This window comes from Carettochelys insculpta, chromosome 8 (assembly GCF_033958435.1).
Source record: "Carettochelys insculpta isolate YL-2023 chromosome 8, ASM3395843v1, whole genome shotgun sequence".
NCBI classification, from domain to species: Eukaryota; Metazoa; Chordata; order Testudines; family Carettochelyidae; genus Carettochelys; species Carettochelys insculpta.
Window position 1 is genome coordinate 38925754 of NC_134144.1, and position 22172 is coordinate 38947925.

General features: G+C 38.7%; 1 protein-coding gene across 3 annotated transcripts in view; it reads right to left on the reverse strand.

Annotated features, from left to right (window-relative positions):
* Window positions 1-22172, reverse strand: part of XIRP2 (xin actin binding repeat containing 2) — an 83360-nt gene that overhangs the window by 50718 nt on the left and 10470 nt on the right. For 2 of the 3 annotated variants that reach the window (XM_075000979.1, XM_075000978.1), the window contains exon 2: window positions 2488-2651. In XM_075000979.1, the coding sequence (XP_074857080.1) occupies window positions 2488-2651 (164 nt within the window). Of the gene's footprint in view, window positions 1-2487; window positions 2652-16604; window positions 16796-22172 lie in introns of those variants that run through there. The other variant, XM_075000980.1, reaches the window with a different exon arrangement.

The following is a 22172-nucleotide window of genomic DNA, read 5'->3' on the forward strand; positions in this document are numbered from 1 at the left end:
TTTTTTTCCATAAAAATCAAGACCTAAAGAAATCATTTTGATCCTGTACTCTGATCTCTTGTAGAACACAGGTAATAGAACTGTCCAAAAGTAATTCCTAGAACAGATCTTTTAGAAAAATATCCAATTTTGATTTAAAACATGTCAGTGATGGAGAACCCACCATAAGACTTCATAATTTATTCCAATGGTTAATTTTCTCACCATTATGAATTTATGCCTTATTTTGCAGCAATAGGATGCACTCATCCAAAGTTCTCTGCCAATTTTGCAGGATATAGTGATAAACTGTGTGACACTGTATATATAAATTAGTGCTGTGACATGACAGCTCAGCAGAGCATCAGATAAATAACTTATTTATAGGTATATTTAGACTAGTTTGTGACACCACTGTAATCTGAGTCCCGATTAACTTGTGTTAACTTTCACCTTTTTCATAACTCATCTAGAAACTCCACATGGGATTATTGTAGGACTACGTGAGCCTTGTATAAACTACAAATATTTGTGTCCTATGAGCTCTATTAATGTTAGCACACTTTTCTGCGTCTGGCTGTTACGTGAGTAATACCTCTTCAAAGTGTGAAAGTAAACTTTTCAGGAAGTTTACGTCTCTGGGGAAGTTAAAATGGTAAAAGTAGTTTGACATTTCCTCTGGTTTTTAGTAGGAGAAAATCATTTAGGAAAATTAAAAGAAAAAAATCAGAGTTCTTAACTCCTTCCATATCATTTTAAGGATCATGCAGACAAACACAGTACAACATTTAGCACCTTATGCCCAAAGTGTCATAATTCACTTCTGTTAAGTAGTTTTTTCATCAGCTTTCTGCATGTGACCTTCTTCAAGTTGTCTGAATCACTAATGATAAAGGAACAAGCCACTGAAACCAAACATCATTACGCCTGAGTTCCCACCAGCCTTATATTTCAATTATATTTCTCCACACAATTATGGTTCTACACACACACACACACACACACACACACTGAAGTGCACTGGTCCAGGACTCAGGGATTATAGAGCTACTCCTTTTTAGTCTCCAACTTTACATTCTGAAGAGAACTTAACTGAGTGAAAAAAAAAATACAATGGCTTTTATTTGTTGAAATAATGTCTCTTCAGTCACTTTAATGGTCTGTCCTTCTCTTCATGCCAACCAAAACCTCCTACTGATGCCAAAAAGATAAACAAATTGAAATCATCAGGAGACCAGACTTGTTAATGGGCTCCTATAACTACTTCTCACAGCATTTCTGTCTTTCTTAAAAGAGAAAATCTAAGTACCTATTTTCTGGTCCATTAAAGAACACTGTGACATACTACACTTATATTTTCTAACATACTCTAAAAGAAAACCACACCACTGAAATACAGTTTCCAAGTATGTTTTCTATTGTCAGCATGTGCTTATGATAAATCTTTAATTCCATGTGCAGTTCAGACCCAGATGCTGCACTCCTTTAGTTTTGAAATTGTGTGTGCACCTTAATTATTTACTGTATACATTCCATTGTCCCCTTGTAAGGGGTGCTTCCAAACATAACCAAATTCAAGTCACCTGCCATTTCATTCATGGTTTTAGGAGACCCTAGTACAATTGTTACTTGGCTATTTCTGTTCTACAAACATTTTTCAAAATTTACCGATAATATACAGTGTTTTGGTATGCTGTACATGTAGCTATGGTTTATTTTTTAGCACCTTATGTGAATGATATTTAAAAATAAAACAGTCTGTGAGGCAGGTACTCTGTTCATAATTCTAAGCATCAATATTAAGTATTTCTGTAAAATAAATTCCTATTCATCATAGTACAACAAAATAGTAAAATGCACGTGATAGTAAAACAAAATTAGTCCCTTTTTTAACTTTTACCTAATAGTCACTAGTTGTGTTGATAATTTTATTATAAAACAATGCTCTTTCATTTTTCGTTACATGGGAGGTTTCTAAGAACGGGTTAGACAAACCAGTTACTTGGTCCTGCCTCAATGCAAGGAGCTGGACTAAATGACATCTCAGGGTCCCTCCCATTCCTACTTTTAAAGATCCTGTATTGTTATCTAGTTTTACACTGTAGTAAATTGAACTTCCTCAGCTTGTTGAGCCAGAGTTAAATATTGTTTTGAATATGATTTTACTATCTGCTGATTTTAAAAATTGGCAATTGTAACCATAATTGGTTGAGCAGAGTGGCTACATTGCTAATCTCTCAATTCCATGTTGATTTAAATATACCTAATAGAGTTAGTGCACAAAAGATCAGTAGTATGCAAACTCTCATTAATAAGAGACTGAAATAAATTGGTGACTTTGCTGTGTAGGTGTTAGGAATTCAGGTTTTCAATTTTGTTTCACTGAAGATAATGTGGGCAAATGGTAGGACTGCTTCTGTGAATAAGCAAGCAGAATATGACCCTGTATGTAGAGAAACAGCAAATTAGGATGCAATTGTGATGTTTAAATAGAAGGCAGTATCTTACATTGGCAGAGGTGCTCCTGCGCTCTACTTTGGACACAGCTGCTTGGTACATAGCCATTCTCTCTTTCAGTGAGACGGAATCCTGGAAATCCAATGGCACGCTATCACTCCAGTTCGTGCCTTCTTCTGAAAATCCACTTACAGGTTTGTGACAGACAGAAACAGCTAAGAGCAAACATAATATAAAATATTAGGAGGTTTCTATATATTATTAAATTGCTGCTATTTAAGTCTGAAAGAAAAAAAACTGTCTTTTAAAACAGATTTCAAAGAATTAGCAAAAGCATTTATGGCAAATAAATAGTATTTATGGCAACATTGCAGCAATTCGAATTCATATTATACGAATTGCAGCTAGTAAGTTATCACTGAATCAGGCCCAAAGTGCCCAAGCCTTATCCCACTGAAATCAACAGGCGTTTCAATGTAAACAGTGAGGTTTCTTACTGAAATGCACATCATATTTTTTTAAAAAAATTATACTAAAATACCATTTTTCCACAAAATATATTTTTCATAACCTACCAAAAATATATGGTCACCAGAAAGCATGACTACATATCCTTTTACACTCTGGCTTTGGCTACACCAGAAGCATCTATCAACAGGCGTTTCTGAGGGAAGAGATTTTTCTGACAAAATGTCTGTTGACAGACTGCAGCTATACGCTAAAGAGAATCAAAAGAGTGATCTTCTCTGTCGACAGAGTGGCTGGCATGACCGTCCACTCTCATCAAAACAGCCAACCGTAGGCACAGGAGGCAGGGCTGCACAGTGTCCTGTTGACAGAAGGCCCCGCAGAGCATCCACACAGCTTTTTTGTCGACAGAGGCAGAAGGTTGTCGGTGGAAGTGCCAAGTTTTGTTGACAAAAATTGCTTGTGTATGTGTAGCCTATAAGTAAAATCACTATAGCCATGTTATAATGGGGTAAACTGTAATCAAATGGGTAGCAAGGGAGTAATTCAGAGCAGATTTTGTCTCCGGTTTATTTACTTACTATTAATTATATAGTCTGCACTAGAGTATTAAAATCTGACTGGTAATTAATTACTTTGACCTCACTCATAATGAATGCAAAACCAAGTGTGTGTACAGCAGCTATGCATTGCAGAGGTGTTCACTTAAACTACGGTTTTTCTCTGAAAAATACACCACCTCTATTGCTGTCACTTCCTCAGTTTATGCTGCGCCCACAAAGTTAAAATTCATTGCTCCAAAAACGTGCATTATCTCATTGGTTTGCTTTTTATCTACTCAATTGATATCTTCACTTGACATTTCATCCATATTATATAAAGCTCTACATAAAGCGAAGAAAATGTAACACAGCTTACTTTGAAATTTTGATCTTAGTAATTTTGCACCTGGCCAAAAAATATTAATATGTTTATATATTAAATGACTTCATGCACATGTTGAAAGTTACAGGAAAGAAAGGTAATACCCTACAAATCCAAATCCATCTGTTAAAGTGGGTTTTTCCCCACAAAAACTCATGACCTAATCAATTTATTAGTTTCTAAGATACCATAGGACTGCTTATTTGTGATCCTACAGTTACTCATTCTTTGAGTCCTACAAGGACTTGCGCCCATTGAAAGTTTCTATTTCTATTGTCTGTATATTCAGTTGGCACCTCTTAATATTTAAAATGTTGAATTATAGAGAAAGGTTTTACAGCTTCTCTTCAAATTAATTTGTGCCTGTAGTACCTTAGGGATTCTCATTTCTTCCTGCAGTATGTCACCAGGGCAGATCTCATGTTCAAAGCTAAATTCCAAGATGTAGAGAACACTACTCAATATTGCTTCCATGAAACATGGTGTAACCCGACTGCATAAAATAAGAAAAGTGGTTCATGTTTCATTTCCCTGGCACTTGTAAAGTAGTAATATTTTTCTCAACAAAGCCGGTCTTTGGGGCTGGCAAGTCAGGCGGTCACGCAGGGCCGCCACTTTCAAAGGGCTACCAAAAGTCGGTCTGGCATGTTGGGCTCAGCTGCTGTCTTGACAGCCAGTTCTTCCCCATGATGTGCATTCCCAAGTGAGCACTCCACTCCCGGGCCGGCCCCCACCACACTGCCTGCACTCCTGCGCAGGTGCTCCATTCTGGGCTGGCCCTACCACATTGCGTGTGCTCCCAGGCAGTGCCCACATGCTGCATGCTCCAGGATTGGGTTGGCTGCTGGAGGTGGAGTGGGGGCGGAGTTCTGGGCTCGGGGATTATTGAGGAGACCACCAATTTCAAGGGCCACCAAAATTTGCCCAGGGCTGCCAATTGGCTAGGACTGGCTCTGTTTCTCACTGTAAAATCATTGCAATTCTACCCTAGAAAGTGTCATGTCATAGTGGCAGGTGAAATGTAGAGCACAATGAATTTAATTCAAGCGAAAGTACCAGTATAGGTTTTTTATTATTTCTATTTCTACATTTCCATTGCATACAACTGGTTTTTGAGAGTCACTACAAATTAACAGTAAGACTCATTCTAATAACAAATAGACTTCTTGACATGCTAGCTGCAAACAGCAGTGCCTTTGTACAAGCCAGCAAAACAAAATCCAGAATTTTAACTAGTATAAAAACTACAGTTAAATTAGCTCCTGGAGATTTCTGCTCATGTATTGAGATTTCAGAAACCCATGAGGGTTAAATTTTGCTACCAAATACATCAGTATAGATTAGTGGGAACTGTGTGTGTGAATATTAGAGCAGAATTTGCCCTTGAGTTTTTAGGATGATTTTAAAACAAATATATTGAAGAATAGCTTCTAAGCTTGTGAAATATCCAATGTAAATTTAGGTGAAATAAATGGTTAAAGGAGCTTAGTGAATCAAGTCAGTTTTTTCCATCCCTCTTCCCCTCCTCCCCCCAAAAACAAACACTAAATACAAATCAAGCATTTGAAAATCAGACACAGTATCCAGATTTGGTTATGACACAATTACTAATAAAGGCAGACTATTCCTCTAAATGGCGAATAAAATTGAAAGTTGCTGTGGGACAAAGATTTGCTTTTATAATGCAGCTCAGGTATTGAATGTCAAGTCAGAGACAGATTATATAATTAATTGAAGTCAGATATGCACTCATAATGAAATTCAGGAAATCTAGCAACAGCAGCAGAAAAACAGCTGCAGAAATGGGCCTACAGTGAAGAGAGAGAGCATATGGATTTGTTTACTTTTAGCTCAATGATGGGTGCAGTTCAAGGAAAATCTGGGGATGTGAAGACCTTTACATGGGAGCATGAAGCATGTATGGTACTTTCTAGAGCAAGACAAGAGGGTAAAGGACTTGAAGGAAACACTGTTTTGCCACTTAACACTATCATTTAATTTCCTGAAATTATTTTCATTTAATAAAATAATCTGATGTGCTATTTATGGGATTACTTACTGCCTGAATGAAATAATGGCTTTGTTTTTTCTGCGTAATTCTTTGCAACACTGAAACCCAAATGGTCATCTGTGAGGTAATCCACAAGTTAGTGTTACGTAATCATTGTCATTTACCTATTCTGCCATCCCATTTACCAACTAGTAGGACAGAATTGTAAACAAACTCTGTGTTATGTACAGTTTCTTTGGAGACTCTCACTGTGAAGGGAAATATTCATATTTTCATATTCTGCAAAAGACAAAAGTCATGTTAGGGCACATGACTCAAAAGAACCTAATCCTTCACATGTACTTAGTTTGACGTTTTGCACAGGACAAGAAATCCCCCTTGTAACAAAGAACTTGTCTCTGGCTTTTCAAAAGGTGTATAAATACAATCTATTCCTTTAACTGTTGAAGGAGGGGCAATCTTATCTTGCATGTAGAAGTGTGTGTGAGACAGAGAGAGAGAGAGAGAGAGAGAGAGAGAGAGAGAATCGCTGAACTTTTGGGAAATACACCAGCAGGGGGAGCGCTTCCTAAACCTATAAGAGCAAGATTCTACGTAAATGGCCCATTACATTTTTAGGTATTTGCTTTTATTAATTGAAAATTATCCACTGTTATTAAGAGCAGAGAGGGATTCCTTTCTGCTTGTGATTTTAGAATGTATTAGAAACACACATATCATCCACTCATACATATGGAAGCTTTCTTTGTTTTAGTCCACAAAAGCAAGAACATCTACAGGACAGGATTATTTATTATGATTACTTAAACCCTATGTTATTTCAGTCATTGTCAAAATTATTTTTTTTTTAAAAAGTGCACATGAACAGATACCTAAAAACTAATGCTATTACTGTGTGAAAGAATGCGCTTGAAACTGGAATGTGTAATTCAAGGCCATGAGAGTTTAATCAAAAACTTACACAAAATAAATATAGCTTACATTGTGCCCCAAAAAACAGAAAAGATGGTGTCTGGTAGACTTTGATAGGAGTGGAACCTAAAAGAGATCCTTTACTTAGAAAATTCTGCCACGATTCCTACAACTTTCACTCCTGGGAATTGACAAGACGGATGAAATTTCTGACTGAGGCAAATTCTCACTGAAATCAACGGAAGTGTTACCACAATAATGACTTGTATGCATGTTCTTAAGCAAAACCAATTATTCTGTAGGGTATTAGTGTTTGAATGTGTACAAGTGCAAGTAAAGCAGACATGAATACACAACAGTTAAGGAAGGCACATATACAGTGCTTTACAATTTCAAAACATGGTACAAACATTAATGTAATATATGATGAGCAAAGTATAATATTTACATCTGTTCTGTACAGTAATACGGTTGTACTGTGAGTACACTGCTCAGATAATGCTTACTATCTCAGTGCCTGCATGGGTTATCTGCTATCATTCAAGTGAAAGCATATCTCTTTTTCAAAATTCAGGACCTACTAATCTTGCTCATTTGTTCTATTTCTGCATGTTTTTGATCTTCCTTCCAGATTTCCCATTTAAGTAAATCGCTGAGTTACGTGAACACCAATTTACAAAACAGTAAGGTCGTGCCCACAAATCTTCGAAATGGCCACACAAATGGCCATTTCAAAGATTATGAATGAGGTGCTGAAATGCTTCATTAGCATGCAATCGGCCTCATGCACGTGCCTCATTAGCATGCAACCGACCGCAGCTCTTCGAAATTGCCGCTGTTCGCTCCCGCGCAGCTCATCCAGACGGGGGGTCCTTTTTGAAAGGACCCTGGGAACTTCAAAATCCCCTTATTCCTATCAGCAGATTTGTGCTAGTGTAGACGTAGCCTAAATTTTGCAATCTGTGTAATTTTCATGAAGCTTGACTTTTCATTAATTATCATAATTTGTGGATGCAGCTCTGAATGCATGTGTTCAGTATGTCATGTTAAATGCTTATGAAATACATTGTCTGATGTTACAGAAACAGGTTTCAGCAGAGCTAAATTTGGGTCCAAAGTGATGCTCAGTGGCCAGAGATTACAAGTTGTGTTTTTAAAATTCCCTCATAGTTTTGAATTTCTCGAAGATGGCAAGGCAACTGACTTGACCAAATGTCTTTCCCTTTTCCCAGTCTGCTGAATTAGAAAAGTAGAGTACAGGAAAAGTTTGTCCCTGAGAAAAAATATAAAGATAAGAATGTTACCTGAGAAAAATTATAGCGACATAAAAGCCTTTAGAACAGATTCCCAAAATGATATGCTGCCTAAAATCATAAGAAGCTTAATGTTCATTTATCTGAACTACAGTGAACTTGTTTAGGATTTTAGTTACTATGTCCAAAGCCTGAAAAAGTGGTGCTGTAAATGTTTAGAGTCATAATTAATGTATAACCAATATGCTTATAAACTGCACTGAAAGCAACTGAGTATGTTGAGTGTAATGCTGGTAAGTCACGCCTGCAGGCGCTAAAATTATTTCAGTACTTCTCATTCTTACCACCACCAGTTTGACCAAAATACTTGTTCATCTGAAACACACTGCACCCTCCTGTAGCTAAGAGACATGATAATCCCAACACACACTTGAAATTACAAGCAAGATATTCTCTCCTGTAATAATCAGCTAACTTTAGCTAGCAGTGATCTACTTTTCTTAAAGTTGGTGTTACAATTTCCTCCTTTTCTTTCACTTTTATAAGTTAACCTTACAAGAGGAACAAAACTGAAGCACTCACATTATACATTGAGAGGATACAGACTGCAATATTGAATCTAGAAGTAAGCCAACCGAAATAAAATTCAATGCAAGGTGACAGATAGAATAAAGAAAAGGCAGTGAGCCTTCCGCTATCTATTAAAGCTTACTTGTCCAGTCACACACAGTTACATTGGTCTGTCTTACTCATTGACAGCTTGCTTTGCCACTCAAATTTGTTGTATTAGAACATTTTCTTGGCTATTTTACCTTAAAAGGTTTAAGGGAGAAGACAACCCACACAAATAACAATACTTAAGAATTGTTCACTTACTTTAGGATGGATGTAACTAGGGGCATCAATTTTTAAGCAAAGCTGCTTCTTCATTTCTGTTTATGTCAGAACTGTTGACACGACATGGACCATGAAATGACTATAACTTAGGGTACCGATATGGTTCCCTTTATGATATTATATGATCCCCTGACAACTTCCTAATGTATTTATCTTTATAATATCCCTGTCAGGTAAAGAAGTATTACTATCCTCATTATTACAGGTAGAGAATTGAGGCACAGAGACTGAAGGTATGTCTACATGGGGTGTGATTACACCTCATGCAGACATACTTAAGCTAGCTTTAATTTAGCACACTAACTACTGGCGCAAAGAAGCTATGCTATCAAATGCTGTACCAGTTCACCCAGAAGCATGTGCTGAAGCCCATGGTTTCACTGCTTTAAATAGACTGAAGCTAGGCTGGACATGTCTGAATGTAATCATACCCAGGAAAATGTACATAGACAGACCTTGAGTGATTTGTCTATAGTCACACAGAGGCCCATGGCAGGGCAGTGAACTCAATCCATGACTCCCATGGAACCAGCTTCCCTTTTAGGTCTACCATCATCTCCATACACATATGTACACTCATATAATCACATTTCCTACCTCTTCCTGTGATGTGCAAATAGAGTTACTAAGTAGAGAATTTTACATTCAACTTTTCAAATTTTATCATGCAGTCTTGATTAAAAGAGTTCCAGTTCGTGCGGCAGAGTTGAAAAGAGGTACTTAGACACTAACTTCATACTGGTACCCCACTGCCTCCTGAGATAACAGCAAACACACATGTGCTCTAGTCAAAGCAGTATTATTGGATACTGTGAGACCACAAAACCTGCAGCCAGGTCATCCTTACATTCCAGACCAACAAAACACAGCACATTTGTGAGAGTGCAAATGTGGTAGTCTTTGAACATGTATTCTGATTACTGTCAGAGTTACAGAGTATATTACTGTGTCCATTTACGTACTAATGCATGCATGACATTTGTTTCTGTTTGAATTTAGCACATTTAAAAATAGGGAAAACCAATTTTCAAAGATGTGACTCAAGTAATTATAACAGCAGCAGTCAGAAAGACTGGGAATAAAACTCTCTTGACATAAAAATAGAAGACAATCTTTAAACCTGTGATCCTCCCACAATGCAGTGAAGTGCATTGCCAAAAACCTCAGAAAGATACCACATGAGCAGGTGAAAATTGAATGGCAAAACTGTTTTCCTGAAAAGCAAAACAAGTGCAATTTGGCCTTTTGGCCACTTAGGTTTTCTGCCAAAAATGGTTTCATTATGGCAGAGCACTGAAAAGCAGCATTTGTGGAGGAAAACCAAATTTTCCCAACAGTAAATACTGCTTTCTGCCTGGAGACAAACCATACAACACTTGAGCCTTGTAGGCCTCAAAATAAACTAAACCCTTGCCAATGGAGCTTTTTTGTAACACCTCCTCGCATTCTACTTTGCTGGTTTACAGCTTCCCAGTGGGAGTGTCAGTTATCTCTGTGAGTCCAGAAGTGAATCTGTAACATGTTATGCTATAACATCTTCAGCCATCTGCACAGCAGCCTCAACCCCTTTATTTAATAAATTAACTCCTTACAACTCTTTTGGGGTAAGAGACTGAAGAAAGAGCAGAGGTGATGAGTGATTGCTCTCAGCACTGAAATTATGTTCAGGCCACTGGACCTTACATTTCACCTTAGGTCCCTGATTCCTTTGTGAGCTGACGGCTTGCCCAGGAACATGTTCTCATCCAGTGAGATTAACAGCATGGAGCTGTAGCGATCACTGCAGTCATCAGCTATTACTGTTACAGACTCAGTACACTTATAATTCTGATGATAGTTATAATGCACAATAATTGTGTCTTAAGCAATCCACTGTGGGCAAACAATGTTGCCTGCTCTCAAGATATTTGGTATTTTTCTGATATCTCCTGTTCCTTCTTATTCTTCTCCTTGTCTTCCTTCCATAGGCTTTTACAGTGTTGGACACATGACATGGCTCAGTCTGCAGCACTGGCAAGAACTTCCATGGCTCATGGCTCTTCCAGTAGCTGGCAGACTAACAGATTTTCCATAGTTTGTGTTTTGCCGTAGTCATATGTCCAGGTTGTTGCAATAGCCCTGCTTCTGCATCTTGACTTCTGATCTGCCAACTTGCATGTGGAGGGGATTTAAATATCTCCAGCTGGACCAGTCCTCTTCTGTGCCTAGGTGTTCAGCAACGTCAATGTGCATTTTGATGTCCTCATCCTGTATTTTGAGCCATGTTCACCACATTGACAGTCATGTAGCCCCAGGTGATTTTTTTAAGTTAGGAAGCTTTTCTCCAATTTCAGGTGACCAGCTGCCACTGTGTGGTCATGTAGCAGATGTGTGGTATCTTCACCTTGTCATAATTATTTTACTTTGCTTGAGATCACTCTACTGCAGGCAAGCCCATCCTGTCATGTAGTATCTGCTGTCACTCAGCACAAGGTTCATCTTTTTTGCTCGCGCCAATCTTTCCACTCCTCAGGGGCATACTGGCTGCCACTTCCCACAGCTCCTATTGGCCATGAATGGTGAACCATGGCCAGTGGGAGCTGTAGCAGGGCATGTGGATGGATGGTCAACATAAACAAAATGTCTCTCAGCCCGCCAGGGGGATTACCTCTGATGGTCCATGTGCCAAAAGTTGCCAACCCCTTCACCAAAATATAGGCCCAGTTCCTCCAGTTACGTGATGCAGTGAAAAGGCTTGTGTCGTGAACAGCAGAGAGGGAAGATGGCTGCTTGACAGAAGTTTCTTTGGAAGGATTGTGTGATTTACAGCATCTCCTGTATCTCCCCAGCATGCAAAGAGAACCAACCAACTGCATTATCTCTTAGTAGGGGGCAACAATACCTCCTTCCTGCCTTCACAGTTTGCACCTCATAACAGGGGATGCTAGCAGAAGTCGGTCCTGGCACTCAGGTAAGGCCAGGCACCAAGACATCAGCTAGTCCCTCCATAAGAGAGTGGGAGCAGGCAAATGGTTCCTTCTACCTTCCTCACTTTGTGCACCTGGGCAAAGAGCAATCCCAGTGTGGCCCTCAGCATTTGATTAGTAGTAGTCTCAGAGATCTTTAAGCAAATGAACCTATATAGTTCACATACTATAAAGAGTTAAATGCAATGACACAAGAGCTGTACTGAAGTGAATTAACTAAAGGCCACATTTAGCTTATGTTACCACATGATTTGACCCACTGACTCAGTCAATGGGATGAAACCCATGAGTTAAATGAGCAGAATAAGGCCGACAAAGCTAATGTACTGAGATACAGAAGAGACACATAAATAGACTGCAAAGAGCTGTTTAAAATATTAGTAACAGCTTCATCCTCTAGTATTTACTCGGGATATGTGAGATGTCCTAGCTACATCTATACTGCACTGAGGGGGGGAAGGAGGTGAGCCTCCCAAGCCAGGTTCAATGATTTGTGCTAAGGCAGGTTGAGCTTATGCACTACAAAGAGCTGAGTAGATATTGTGCTTCAGGATTTCATGTCTAGTGTAGTACAGTGATCTGAGAGTCCAAACTGCAGCATTTACCCAGCTACTTGTAGTGCATTAGTATGAGTAAGGTCCTACCAAACTCACGGTCCATTTTGGTAACAGGATTTCAAAAACTGTAAATTTCATGATTTCAGCTATTTAAATCTGAAGTTTCCTTGTCTTGTAATTGTAAGAGTCCTAACCAAAAAAAGGAGTTGGAGGGAGAGGTGGTGGCAAGGTTACTGCCTGGGGAGGTCGGGTTACAACACTGGCACTCTCAATTCTGCCTGCTGCTGACCAGGAGACCAGTTCTGATGGCACAGTCACCACTGGCAGCAGTGCAGAAGTGAGGGTGACATGCTGTGATGTTGCAACCCTTCCTTCTGTGATGGTGTTGGCAGGGTCCTGCCTTCACAGCTGGGCACTTGACCAAAAGCCACCCCTCTCTGGCTGCTCTTCTCTGAAAGTAGTGCAGAAGTAAGGGTAGCAACACTACAGCCCCCCCCATAAAGTTATTTTACGACCCCTTTTTGAGTCAGGACTTGCGATTTGAGAAATACTGGTTTCCCCCATGAAGTGTGCATAGCAGTGGTTAAAAATACACATGCACAAACCAGGTTTCACAGTCCATGATGCATTTTTCTTGGCCTTGAATCTGGTCGCCTTAAGCGTGAGCTCTCCTGCCACAGGTCTGTAGACCCAGTCTAGGAGGCTCGCTACCAGATGCACTATAGACATTGCTCTGGAGGCTTACTGATGACAAGAGCTGAGCATCAATACAACTGCAGTCAGTAGAAATTGCAGGGGCCCTACAGATCCAAAAAGCAAACTCATTTTCCCACTTAATGTCCTACCCCATTTTGTCTTGTTGGGTTTGTGTGCATTATGTTTAAAAGGGAGTCTCGCCAATAAAGTGGCATGTAAAACAGGATGCTTTCCTACATTTGGAGGCAACTGCACTTTCCTGAAACAGTTCGGTACATCTCCAATTACAACATCTGTATTTAAAGCTTAGACTCCAGTGCTGTTTATCCTTGGTAAACATGTAACCACCAATTTTAGATCTCCTCACAGACAGCCTAGGCATGTGCATAATCCTATCATGGTGATGCCATCGTGTCTGTGACTAGCACAGCAATCTCCAAAAATAGCCCCTTTTAAGGATTATTTTTATTGTAAATCATATGTTCACCTTGAGCAATTTAGTACATTTTTTATGTTTTATCAGTTTGGCACATCTGAACTAGTAATTCAACAGGCAGTTGCAGTGATTCCTGCATGGACTTAGCAAAATTTGGCACCCAGAATCCTTTAAGGTACTTCCAAAAACATTTCAGTGAAAAATACTTATATCCAGGGACAAGGTGTTATAAGAGAAGAGTTCATGTAACACGGAAAATGAACAGATTACAGTGCACAGAGGAGTTAAAAAATAGGTCATCCCTTTTATTTCCAGCTTTAATTATTCCTTGTCATATGAACACGTCTGTTTTCAAAAGCTGTGAAAAAAAATTGGGGGGGAAGCAGTTTTTTGTGTATGGATAAATAATATCATGTATGAAAGTGATTCTTGAAAGCCCTGCAGTAATATTTGGTTGTTCTAGTCCAGTAGTTTTTAACTTGTGACCTGTGGACCCCTCAGAGTCCACATCTCCATTCAAAAAGTTTTAGGGGATTGCAAATATAAGAAAAAAAATAAGTACCACTCGTCAGGTTTTTTCAATACTGTGTTCAGTGGAGTGGAGTTACCAGCATTACCAGATTCACAGAGCATGTGACTTATGCCAATGAGACTACTTTACAGTCTCAGGCTGCATATTTTTCATCAAACAAATATTCCTTACTCTAAGGCCAATCTATGGTTTTTCCAGTAGCTGCTGAAGTAAAACAATATTTTTCTTTGTCTTGTTTTTGATCCTTCCACATTCCTGATAGCTATTCAATCTAATTTATTGTCTATTCTTAACTTTTTACAGTGCCATGTTTGTAGAGGGTCCTGCCTTAAGTTTAATTGTCTGTGAAGAGGTTATTAGGAAAGTAAATTTCATAATTTATTAACAATTTCAGTGTCAGATGTTATATGAAGATGGGTTACATGGCACCACAATTTGGTAGAAATGTGAAAACACACAAACTAAAACATTCTGATTTAAATGCCAAAAGTTAGGATCCCCGACCCATATTTAAATGCAGATTTTCATAAATGCTGAGTGTACCATCTCCCGTTGATGTCAGCAGCCAAGTTTGTAAAGTTTTGGTCCCTATGTAGAGGTAGTCAGTATATCTTAAGGGCACTAAAGGAGTGAACTGAGTATTAAAAATAAATTCCTAGATTAGGTAAGAGAGACAAAAATGCCATTATTTACTCTGGAATTCTATTGAGAAATTATTTGCTTCGGGTCTAGGAGAATACAAATCACAATTTAATTAAACTTCAAAGTACAACTTGAAAGCTTTCATGAGAAAAAAAACAAAACAAAAAGCAACTCAGTGACAATTCAGTTCTGCTCCTCTGCAGGTTGTTCAGTCAAAATTCTTGAATCATAGCACAATACTATTCATAAATACTCTCCTATTCTATATACATTATATGTGAACATATGTTTTATCTATCAGCCTGCCTATTTTTACACACAGACAGCCATGGTAATGCTCTTTAAATACTTGATGTAGTAAAGCACCTCCATGTGTGCATGTCACTTTTCAAGGCCCCTGTGGAGCCTGTTACTCAATGCCGAAAAATTAGGGGCAATGATCTAACTGAAACAGTAAGTCCTGACTAATATGAACAGCACTTCACCTTTGAATGATGTAAATGAACTGTTAGAAGAAAACAGCTACTTAATATGAAAGACTAAGAAAAAATATAAACCTAGATATGCCAAGGTGAAAGAGTGATCGATTTCAATATTTCATAGAAACATTGTTGAAACAGTGTTTCAAAAAATCCTGTAATAATTATGATGCTGAAAGTGTTACATGTGCCACTTATCACTGATATTTTAATCCTAACTAAATCATGTTGGCCATTGGCCATATGAAAAGTATTAAGCAATAGTTGGAAAAGTTAAGGTGTTTAAATTCAAATTTAATGGTCTCATGCTTGTGGCAAGTTTCACACATATATTATAGGCATGCTTTGTCACTTAGTAAATGCAATACTAGCAAAGAAAATATTTTTTCCATTACATCTTGCAAAATAAATTGTATGTTCTGATTGCATGACTTTAAAGTGACTTTAAAGATTGTCATGACTCTAAATATTTTTTGTTTCTGTGCACTGTTGGTCCCAAGAATATTAGAAAGACAAGGCACAGGAGTTAATATCTTTTATTGGACCAACTTGTGTTGGTTAAAGAGACAAGTTTTCATGCTACACAGAGAACTGAAGAAGAGCTCTATGTAGCATGAAAGCTTGTCTCTCTCTCCAAGAGAAGATGGTCCAACAAAAGATATTACCTCACTCAGCTGGCTTCTCTCACTTCATATCTGTGACTTAAGCAATCCAGTTAATACATCTTAAATCATTCTAATCTGCAACATCTAAACACCCTGATTTCCACTGTCTTGAGTAAATCATACATCAACATCTCAGAAGATTTGTTTTTCAAACATATGCATGAAGTAGTAAACAGTATCTATAAATGTAAATCTATTCTGTTACAAAATAAGTGTCCCCATTGTTAAGGTTACCACAGTTGGTAGTTAGACCTAAGACAGCCAATTGACAACAGTTAAACTGTTAAACATGTACCTTGTGGAAATGTAAATCCCACAACATTTTATCTATTTAATCATGAAATAGCATTCTTTATGTACTTACAGCCATGAAATAAAATATTATTTGTTATATAATTAATATAAGATATTTACATGCAAAATACACTAAATCCAGGTCTTGAAACCGCATGCGGTAACACAATTGAATTATTTTATTATGCTGTAGATTTCTCATTCCAAATACAGTTTTAGAGGCTGTTGACATACTATCTTTTAAGTATATGCTAGAGGACAACAATGTAAGATCACATTTTGCATGCAGTTTGTTTATGCTTTTTCATCCTTTGCTAATGAAATTGACCCAGTTGGCCATCATTAAAATTATCTGTCTTTTTTCACTGGTTACATGGGATTATAGTTACCTCACATTACACATATAATACTATCTAACACAGCACAGTGTACTCACCTTTGCTTCAATTCAGAGTGCATCAACACGATTTACAAACTGCAGTTCTCTTTATAAAGGAAGACTTCATGTCCTCTCCTAAGCAATTATTTTTCTTGCTTTTTGTAAGACAAAGTTCCCAGTCCCCTGAAATATACAGTCTAGTGGAGACCAGCTCCACTGAAACACACACCTCTCCGTTCTGTCAAGTAAGTAGGTGGGGACAGCTGATTTTATTTTAGCCCCACATGTATAAGATGGAAGTAGGTGCCTATTTTTAGGGGCTGAGGCCTATATAGACTGTGTCTGAGTCAATTACTTGTTGTAGAAACCTGTTTGTAAAGACACTATTACAGTGTGCTTTTGTCATATTTATGGATAGCTTAAACACTTGTTCAGTCAATCAAACTTTCTCCTACCTAAGTTACCGTCAGAGGCTAACTTCTGATCCTTGAGTAGATTTTGATAAAGCACTGGATGGCCTAGAGAAGTAAAATTTGTAAGAAAAATATTTCCACATTTTTTTTAAAATTATGTTTTTCTTGTTTTGTTATTTAAAGTCATAGTGCTATGCACATTCTGAGACATTTTTTTCCTACAAGAAACTCCTAGAATGCCAGCTTGAGTGCACATATGTGAAAAAGTAAAAATCTCAGTACACATCTTATAAAAGCTCTTCTGGCAAGGTCTGACTAGTTTGTAGCCATCTGTAAACAAACATTAAAGGCCAAATTCTGCACTGACATGTGTGCATGCCACTAATTAAAATACAGTGAACCCACAGGCATTTAAGGGCAACATTTTGTGCTTCTGTGTAAGCATATTTTTAAAAATTAATTCTCCCAATATATGCTATCCCACATAATTTATATCCGAAATGCACAATGAGACCAATTTTCAGTTTCAACATATTTATCACACATAGGGTGCGTCTACACTAGCCGGCTATTTTGAAAAAGCCGGCACAACGTCAAAATAGCACGCATGGCGTCTACACATGCCGTGTGCTATTTCGACGTTGAAATCGACGTTAGGCGGTGAGACGTCGAAATCACTATTCCCATCCGAAGATGGGAATTGCACACTACTTCGATGTTCAGCGTAGAAGTAGGGCATGTGCAGACGATCTGCGTCCTTCTACCTCAAAATAGCGGGGTCCTCCATGGCGGCCATCAGCTGAGGGGTTGAGAGACGCTCTGTCCAGCCCCTGAGGGACTCTATGGTTACTGTGTGCAGCAGCCCCTAGCCCAGGGCTTCTGGATGCTGCTGTTACAGCTGGGGGTCCATGCTGCATGCACAGGGTCTGCAACCGGTTGTTGGCTCTGTGGATCTTGTGCTGTCAGGGCAAGTGTGTGTGGGAGGGACCTTTTAAGGGAGTGGCTTGGGGCTTTGCTGGCCCCTTATTTCGACGGGAAGCGCTTGTCTGTGTGGATGCTCCACATTTCCTTCTGTGGTGGCTCCTTTCAATGTTCCCCGTCGCTACTTTGACGTTGAACGTCGATGGCACCAGCCCTGAAGGACAAGTAGATGATACGCGTCAAAGTAGCCTATTTCGATGTCCTTACTTCGAAATAGGCTACTTCGACGTAGTGTGCTAGTGTAGACGTAGCCATAATGGCTGTGTCTACACTACAGCAATAACTCTGAAATTGCTTACTTCAAAGTACAACTTTGAAGTAAGCAACTCTGAAGTAGAGCATCTATGCACACCCTACTTCAAAGTAGGGCACTACTCCATTCCCAGGAATGGAGTAAGGACTTCAAAGTTTGGCTCCCTACTTCAAAGTTAACTTCTTTTGTAAGACAAAGTTCCCAGTCCCCTGAAATATACAGTCTAGTATAACTAGTAAGTTAACTTCGAAGTAAAGGACTTCTGTTAAGTTAACTCGGATGTCAGGGAAAATGCGTGTAGACTCTCTGCTGGCTACTTCAATGTAGTGCTTAACTTTGAGGTTAACTTCAAAGTTAGTTCCTAGTGTAGACGTACCCATTAATAAGTAATAATTGCTACTTCAGAGAAAGAACTTCTAACAATCATAACAAGAATTAGTAAAAATCAACTGAAGAGAAAGACAGGACTATCTTGAGAATAGAATAGAATACAATAGAATAGAAAGATGCTGTCCTTCAAGGAGGAACTGTATGAGCTGTTCTGATTCAGGGACAGAAGAAAAATATCCCAGGTTAGGAAGAAAGAGATTTAGTTAGTGATATGGTCTATTCCCATGTATCAAATAATTCTACACATCTTAAAAAGATAACATCACTTCATTAACAACTAGACTTTTATTTCATCTTTTAATTTTCAGCAGGAAAATGGATGCATTTAAAGCTGTTGATATCTGCTCTATGGAGATAAGCAAGGCACTTAAGACAGTACCCAAATTATAAGCATGTGACTAGTTCCAGTAAACTCAATGGTTACGGTTACATTAGAGAGTTTTGAGAACAAGAAGTCCTGTGGCACCCTATAGACTAACAGATATTTTGGAGCATAAGCATCTGATGAACCGGGTCTTTGCCCACGAAAGCTTATGCCGCAAAATATCTGTTAGTCTATAAGGTGCCACAGGACTTTTTGTTATTCTCGAAGATACAGACTAACACGGCTACCTCTCTGATCTTACCGAGTTCTGTCAACAAAACCCGTTTTGTCAACAAAACGCATCGTATGTTTATACACAAAAATGGGTTTTGTCGACAGTGTTTTGACAAAACCCAGCACTTTTGCCAGCAGTGTTCTGACTCAAAACTTTGAGGCATAACGCCTTTGTTGACAGATTTCTGTTGACAAAATGGCTGTGTAAACTTCCCTAGTGGGCTTCTCTCAACAGACAGGGCACCCACAATAATGGGCAGCCTTGTCTGCTCTGCTTCCATGTGTCTGTTTTGTCAAGAGAGCATCCAGGAAGTCTGGTTGCTCTGCTGACAGACTGGAGCGCTCTCCCAGTTTGCTTTTGTGTGTGGCCGCATTCTGTCAACAGAAGTTTTGTTGGGAAATCTCTTCAGACAGTGACTTCTGTCGACAGAGCACTGCAGTGTAACTGTAGCCAATGTGTCTATTAGATGTGTTCTAGTGCCTTGCTGAACTGGGGGTCACTGACTTTAACTGGCTCTTTTTAAGAAATGCATTTTATTAGCCTTCTGGGAAGAGAAGATAAGCGAGACCATTCTCTTGGTAGCTTTTGACCGTAAGTGCTGTTTATAAGCTCTTTGTGTAGCATAACTTGAAACTCTTGGTGTTATTTTACAACCTTAAATTCTGTACTTTTGATTACCCCTTTCTTTCCATCAGAAACTGCATTTGTAGAGACAAGAAATATTGCTCACCAGGATAGTAGTTGCTGATTCTTTCAGGCTTACTTTTGTATTTCTTCTGCAATATTTTGTCAGAAAAGCCTAGATATATAGACAACTGAAGTTAACTACTTCTGGCAGGAAGAAGCTGTGAAATCTCTGTTCTTTCCAGCATGATTTACAAGGCGCATGCATAATCATATATTGCACATCTTATGCATTTTGTTTTAGCCAGGGTCTTAATGGCCTTCTCAAAGAATTCATTGTTTTCTAGTTAATCAGAATTGAGAATTACAGAACAGACAAACAGGTTGGCTAAGTAAATCACGCATAAAAGGGGAGTGCAGAATTCTGGCTTTCTTCCATTTTTTCCAAAGAAACAACTAAATTAGATACTGCTGATTAAGATCCACATGTTTTCATTATAGGCCACATGAGCATCAGTTCAACTGCTGCTCACTGACAACAATGACAGCCGAAAGTGCTCAGCTATTGAACTGGTTGTAAATGTTTCATCAACACTTTTGTCACTTGGGGGGAATTTTTCTTTCAAATAAGATATATGTTAGAACTTGTGAAGTGCAGAAAATTTACAAGGGAATCTGAAGACATCAGGGAGAAATCCATGGCTGGCAGGAGTAAGAAAATATTAGTTTTATTCTCCTCCACTTTCCAATGTATTAGGAACAAAAGAAATCCTAGCAACAGAAGACACTTGTTATTAGATGTATGTAGTCAAATTGTTCATAATGATGCACAAGTGTTCAACCAATATTTCTGTTCTGTATTTGGAAAAAAGCAGAATATACTAATTTCATGAGGATGATGAAGTATTTATCAGTCCTCAGTTAATTAAGTAGAATCCTGGACAACTTCTTTCGGGGTAAATATTTTTACATAAGCTGCACCTGACAGTCCTCCAAGAGTTGGGTAAGTAGACATTGCTCTCAATCATCTGTTAAAATGCACTCTCACCACCTAATAATATCCTCACATCAGGGCATGATGGATCTTGCAGAGGTCTCCATCAACCTCTGTAAACAATCTGCCTCTGTTCACAATGCAGTCCTCTGGCTCCGAAGTTCTACCTCAGATCCCTTTTTGGTGTAAATAAAAGTGAAACTAATATTCAAAGTGTCTAAACAAAACCACTTTTCCTCTGAACTCAGTCTTCAATCTTCTTTCTCAACTACTCTCCCACAGCTCAGCTCACCTCAGACTAAGGTATCTGTTCCCCTACACACTTTCGGTCAGGTCCCTTCAGAGAAGTCTCTCTACTCCCAGTGATTCCACTTTTCAGATTGAACTCTCTCCCTGTTATGAGGCCAAGGCATTCATTAAATTATCACTTCTTAGCCCTCGGCTGACAAACAGCTTATTAATTATGACACAGGTGTAATGGATGTAAGTGACTGACTCACAATACTTTCTGTCTGTGATGGGGTATCATTCCATCTCACCATCCTAAAAGAGGTACCAAAACCGATTTATGGCATGCAGATAATTTTCAATAAATCTTATCAGGGAAGTTCCAGAACAATGGAGGAGTGCCAACGATGCTCCAGTGTTCAAAAAGGGCAGGTAAGAGGATCCAAATAACTTTTGGCCAGTTAGCTTACATCCAGCCCAGGAAAAATAAGGAAGAACTGATTCAAGTAATAAAAAATATAGAATAGGAATTTAATTAATGCCAGTCTATGTGATTTTATGGAAAATGGGTTTATCAGACAGCTTTGATTTCATTCTTTTATGAGATAACAAGTTTGGATCCTAAAGGCATTTGTGTAGATGTAATAAACTTGGATTTTTATAATGCATGTGACTTAATACCATGCAACATTCTGCTCAAAAAACCCAGCAATATACAATATCAATAAAGGACTGATTTTGTGGCTTAAGAGCTGGCTAAATGACGGATCTGAAAAATAGTTAATGGGCTTGTTTACACTTGCCCCCAGCTTTGAAGGGGGCATGGTAATCAGGGCCATGGGAGATTACTAATGAAGTGCTGCAGTGAACACACAGAACTTCGTTAGGCTAATTGTCCCCCGCAGCAAATTCAAAGCGTCAAATTTCAAAGTGCTGGCACGTGTGCAGCCACAGGCACTTCGAAGTGCCAGTGCTACTTCTGAGTTCCTTTACTCCTCAAAAGTTTGATGCTTTGAAGTTGCTGCAGAGGGAAATTAACCTAATGAAATGCTGCGTATTCACCGCAGAACTTTATTAGTAATCTCCCATGGCCCTGATTACCATGCCCCCTTTGAAGCTGAGGGCAACTGCAGGCCCAGCCAA